Source organism: Cynara cardunculus, unplaced genomic scaffold (assembly GCF_001531365.2).
Source record: "Cynara cardunculus var. scolymus isolate 2C unplaced genomic scaffold, CcrdV1 Un_Scaffold_6888, whole genome shotgun sequence".
Classification (NCBI taxonomy): domain Eukaryota; kingdom Viridiplantae; phylum Streptophyta; class Magnoliopsida; order Asterales; family Asteraceae; genus Cynara; species Cynara cardunculus.
Window position 1 is genome coordinate 16,117 of NW_020203221.1, and position 5,350 is coordinate 21,466.

General features: G+C 35.1%; 1 protein-coding gene across 1 annotated transcript in view; it reads right to left on the reverse strand.

Moving 5' to 3' along the window:
• Positions 1 to 4,927, reverse strand: part of LOC112504784 (disease resistance protein RML1B-like) — a 5,891-nt gene extending 964 nt beyond the window's left edge. Inside the window, exons 1-5 of the mRNA XM_025108736.1 lie at positions 4,185 to 4,927; positions 2,408 to 3,536; positions 1,972 to 2,295; positions 1,080 to 1,877; positions 350 to 905 (exon numbers count right to left, since the gene is read on the reverse strand). Of these exons, the coding sequence (XP_024964504.1) occupies positions 350 to 905; positions 1,080 to 1,877; positions 1,972 to 2,295; positions 2,408 to 3,536; positions 4,185 to 4,705 (3,328 nt within the window). The 5' untranslated portion in view covers positions 4,706 to 4,927. The remainder of the gene's footprint in view (positions 1 to 349; positions 906 to 1,079; positions 1,878 to 1,971; positions 2,296 to 2,407; positions 3,537 to 4,184) is intronic.
• Positions 4,928 to 5,350: the final 423 nt, after the last annotated feature.

The window sequence follows — 5,350 nt, forward strand, 5'->3', positions numbered from 1 at the left end:
TATATAGCTTAGGTAGTTGGTTCACTTGCTTGGGCGGAAAGCTGTAAACCGACGATGCTCATCTGATGAATAAAAATAGATAATAAGAAGTAATTAATGTTGCATGGGTTATCATTAAGATATTTACATCCACTTAGTAATTAATATAGCTTATAGCTTAGCTGTTGATGTGACAAGTAATTGTTGTTTTAATTAAGAACTAGTTATTCCACTACCTATTGTTATCTGCATTAATTAATTTGTGGTTGTGGAATATCCAAGCGCTGGATTAGGCGTAGATATCCGGTAGCTATATTATAAAAAATGAGAATAATGATCATAAAAAATATTTAATAAATATACCACATACCTACATAATCACAAAGGAAACTTTTGTTACCAAAAAAGTGGAATCGTTGTAGGTAATATTCTCCGGGAGTAGTAGTTTGAAAAGGAGAGAGATCTCCACCAATTATATGATTCCATGACTTGTAATAACCCAAACCATCATCTTTATCTTCATCTTCATCATACACAAGACTCACCCCACACTCCATTCTTCTAAAAAGGCCATCATGATCTGCCGATAGGGAAATAGTAATTTGGTCACCATCTTCCATCTCATTCTTCCCAAACATCCAATGGCTTAAATATGTTATACCCTCCCTACTTCCCTTAAACCCCTCTGAAGTATCATAGATCCAGGTGCACATCTTTGTTATATTACTAATCTTTATAGATACAAAATACATGAAGAACCATCTATCAGTTGTAAGCACGAAGAAGAGATTCAAGCCTCTAATGTTGCAAGGAGATGATGGGATGGTAAATGAGATTGATGTCCCCTTCCACATTCTATCACTTATCCAATTTGGCATCTCTTTCCCCATATACCATGTGCCGAATATCCCAAATTCATAAACCATCTGCCAAATAAAAGCTTCATTAATCATTAATTATATCTACATATTAATCACACAAACAAAAATAATTAATGAGAACAAACCTTGACACTTTTTTTTTACAGCTCCTTCATCTGTCAGCTGAATTTTGGTGAAGTCTAAATTAATTAAATGACTCCACCCCAAACTACGTAATACCTTTTCCTCAACGTCTCTCATATCTTCCTCTTTATGAATGCCTTCAATATTTTCCCAATCATGTGCAGCCACCCTATAGTTTAACAGGACTGGGGACATTTCTCGATTAAATGTAGCTTCCCCATCTCTATCAAAATCAAATCTCAGTTCTTTTAGTGTAGGTGGAGGATGCTCCAATGACTCCAGTCTATCATTCTCACCAATACCAAGTATCTCAATCCTGGAAAGGCTTCTCACCCAATTGGGCAGTGAAACGAAAAAATTTCTATCTAAATACAACTCCTTCAACATGGATAGGCTACTCATGTCTTTTGGAAAAGATTCGTTGGACAACTTACAATCTTGAAGCTGCAAGCATACTAATGAGCTTGGTAAATAAATCAGATAGGACTTGAAAGCTCTTGGTATAGCCTCCACAATGGTAGAGGAAGAGGTTTGTGAGTTCATACCAAGGTTGTTACAGTTGAGCGTTTCCTCCACGTCATCCCCCATCTCGATCATAGTTTCACCAAGATTACAACCATCTAATTTTAGTATTTTGACTTTCTTTACCTTGTTTATCGTTTTTAAAAGCTTCCCAACGTTATTGCAGTAACTCAGATCAATGAGGTCAAGTCCATCACATTGCTCAATCGACTCACAAACCTCGATCAAACTTGAGCAATTTGAAAGTATTAACCTCTCAAGTGCAGGGAATTCAGAAAATCCACCAAGACTCTGAAGCTGTTCACAAAAACTCAGATTAAGAATCTTCAATGATCGAAGTAACTGTTTGCCTTTTGAGCATGAGCTGCTTAACTATGCAAATGGAGATAAGGTAAAATAATTAGTGAACTACATAAAACCACCATAGAAGTAACAAAAATTAAAGTAGATGCTAGAAGTTTCTTACCTTTTGCCTCTTCCCAGGTTGTTGTGGGTTACCATCAGACATGTCAAAAGATTCCAAATTGCTGTAAGACATGTCAAGCACAACCATATTCTCCATTGGTAGGTCTAAAGGTAAAGACTTCAAAGAGAACCCATGCATACACAACCATCTTAATTTTTTAGGGAAATTCTTATAAGATCCATTGAATTTCACAAAATTGAGTTGTAGTAGCATTAGATTATCCATCTTACTCAATGCATTTGTTTCCAACTCAAACGATTCATATATGTCCTCTTTCTCAAGCATTTCCATATCGAGAACGAGGCCTTTAAGTTTTCCCGAACCCTAATAAGAAAGTGAATGTCAAAAAACTAAAGAAGTCTTTATGTATGTGTAGATAGATAATACGGACTACTTACAATTTGCACAATTCTGACAAGTATACATGGCATCTTACCTTGTTTTTATCCAACACATTGAATGATTCCTCATGACACCATAATCGACTGCGCTTCCATGGTTTCTTTGGTGATTCTTGGCGTACTATATCTCTTCCCATCTCTTGAACCAATTGATGCATCATCAACTGGTTATTACTATCAATCGAAAGAAGGCATCTATCAACGAGATTCTTGATCCCAAGTACTGTGCGGATCTTACATGCCTTCAATATTGTTTCAGTTGATTCTCTATCTTTTCCAGCAAAAAAACAAGCAATGTGCTTAAACAATTCCTTGTCATCTGTAGATGGTAAAGAGTCGAAGCTCATTTGCAAGACCTTCTTGATACGAGAATCAGGTTCTTCCTTTAGCCTTTCTAGGCAATCCTCCCATTCAGCTATATTTCCATTAAGTAGAGACCTGCCCAAAACTGAAAGAGCCAATGGATGTCCTTTACAATATTTCACAAGCTCTTTTGAAACCTCTTTGTAACCTTCCTTCGGACTGCTGCACTTGAAGGCATGAARACATAAAAGCTCCAGTGACTGAGTCTCATRYAAGGCTTCGAGTAAGTRCTTTGTATGCTTGGGTTGAACTTTAAGGTTGAATAGCTCACACTTTTCTGTCAACGAYGCGTCCTTGGTCGTTATTATGATTTTGCATCCCRGATGAAAACCTTTGTTTCCAAGTAATGCATCCAATTGACTGAAACTATCAACATCATCAAGAACTAGGAACACCTTTTTATTTGCTAGTGTATTCTCAATTTGAGAGGTGTATATAGAAACATCATGGACTTGAATTGAGCTTTTATTTGAAATGTCACCACAAATTTGTTTTTGTAAATCAAGCAATCCAGTCAATTTTTCAGCACATCTCCTACTGATATCTTCTGCAAAGCTGCTTCTTTGGAATTCACGACAATGCAAGCGAAAAAGATATTTGGCCAAAGATGTCTTCCCAATCCCACCCATGCCTACAATTGTGACAATTTCAGCACAAGTAGAGGATCCATCTTTCAACCAATAAGTAATGAATTTGATGTGGTGGTCCATGCCGATAAGAAATGGTAGAGTCACTTTTAAGGGTACACCTAATCTACGATGAATTTCAGTAACAATTTCTKGAATGAACTCCGTCTCTTTCCTGAAATTTGAAACATCAATGTGAAAACCAAACAAATCAGATTCATCACATTTTGCTACTATTTTTCAATTATGTTTTTTTTGCCAATTTATGTGATGTAAGAAAGTTGTACACTCTTTTGGTCATTAATGAAAATATCAAGTTTCTCTCTCATACTTCTAATATTTATTACTTGAAGTAGATGTATTTTAGTAGCGACTAAAATACCCATTTATATATATATACACACACAAGTATGTTATTTTGCTACCTACAATATCTTACCAAGCGTTCTTTACTTAGAACAAGAAGCACATTTTCTTATTGATTTACTTTGATGATAAAATTCTTCCTACATGTGTGTGTGTGGGTGTTTCATAGGTGCAAAGAAAATTGAAAAATCGAAAATGATTATATAAATCTTGAGAGAGGGAGCAATAATTAACACATAGATGGTAATTAATTAATTAAGAAATATGAGGAAATAATCATTTCAATATTAAATCTCCTTATTATATATGTATCCTAAGGGCACATAATAGAAAAACCTTTCAAACATATTGAAAATAGACAAKAGATGTATATTTATGGCACTAAAGAAACCTATTGAATTGCACACGGTTCTGTATTTAAATTAATGTSTTCAAATTTSGGCAAGAAAGTTGTTACCGATTCTTWGAATTTTTTCCTTTTAAGTCAGCAATTTCCGTCAGTGCTTCATTCCATAGCTCCACTTTTTTAGCCCAATGACTTCGTTTCTTTGCATTTGTCTCTAGCTCCATCCTGTGCTTATGCTTTTCCATAGCAATTCCAAAGCTGTTTTGTTGCTTCCTGACATCGGTGGGCTCGACATGATAGAATATGGGAATAACAATATGACCAGAGGTCCTCTTTTGATCAAGGATCAGTACCAATTCATYGAGACACCAGGTCGAAGAAGCATAATTCTGAGACAACACAAYAATAGAAGCTCTGGATGTTTTGATTGCACTCTCCAGCTCCGGTTTCAAATCTTCTCCCGTTTCCATCTCTTCATCGTCCAAAAAGGTAGTGATATTAACATTGAAAAGTGCCTCGTAAAGATGATCGGTGAAATTATGGCGAGTGTCAAGACCCCTAAAACTTAAAAATACGTCATATCTATAAGCATGAGTTGAAGAAGATGAGCATATTTCAGAGAGAACAACCATTATGAATTATGGGAAGGTAGGAATGACCCGAGAGATGAGTAGAGACCTATAGRAGTAGGCTTAATGATTATACAGATAATAGTGGATCCAGCTAATAATGAATTTAATCAATAGTGGAAGCCCAAGTCAAGTCAACAATATCAAAAGCAAAGTGTTTTTATTAAAAGCAAACATGAATGAATTTAAAACGAAAAAGAATTCATGATGACATTCTGTCTCTGTAAATGTGAGAAAGATATCATCAGTATCACTTGCCATATTCTCATCATCTCCTAACAATTTAATGGATCCAATTCTGCTATATCTGTGAATGTAGCTTTAAAATTAAAGACAAGATTGATAAATAATATCATAATATGACAKTTTTGTCACATACTATAATTGGTAAGAATACAATAAATTGTACGTTAACATAAGCTCGTTATTGATAATTCATAACTTAACTCGTTATTGATAATTCATAACTTAAGTCTTATAAAAAGCTCACAAATTTCACTCTATCAATGCAGGACAGATGTAAGATTCACCTAAAATGTTTAAAAACAAATGACCATTCCCTGGAAGTCCGTCATTACTCATCACAACATTATCGGGTTTATAGGACGCCTAAAGTTTAATTGTCCTAATAGAGTGCTTTAGAGGACT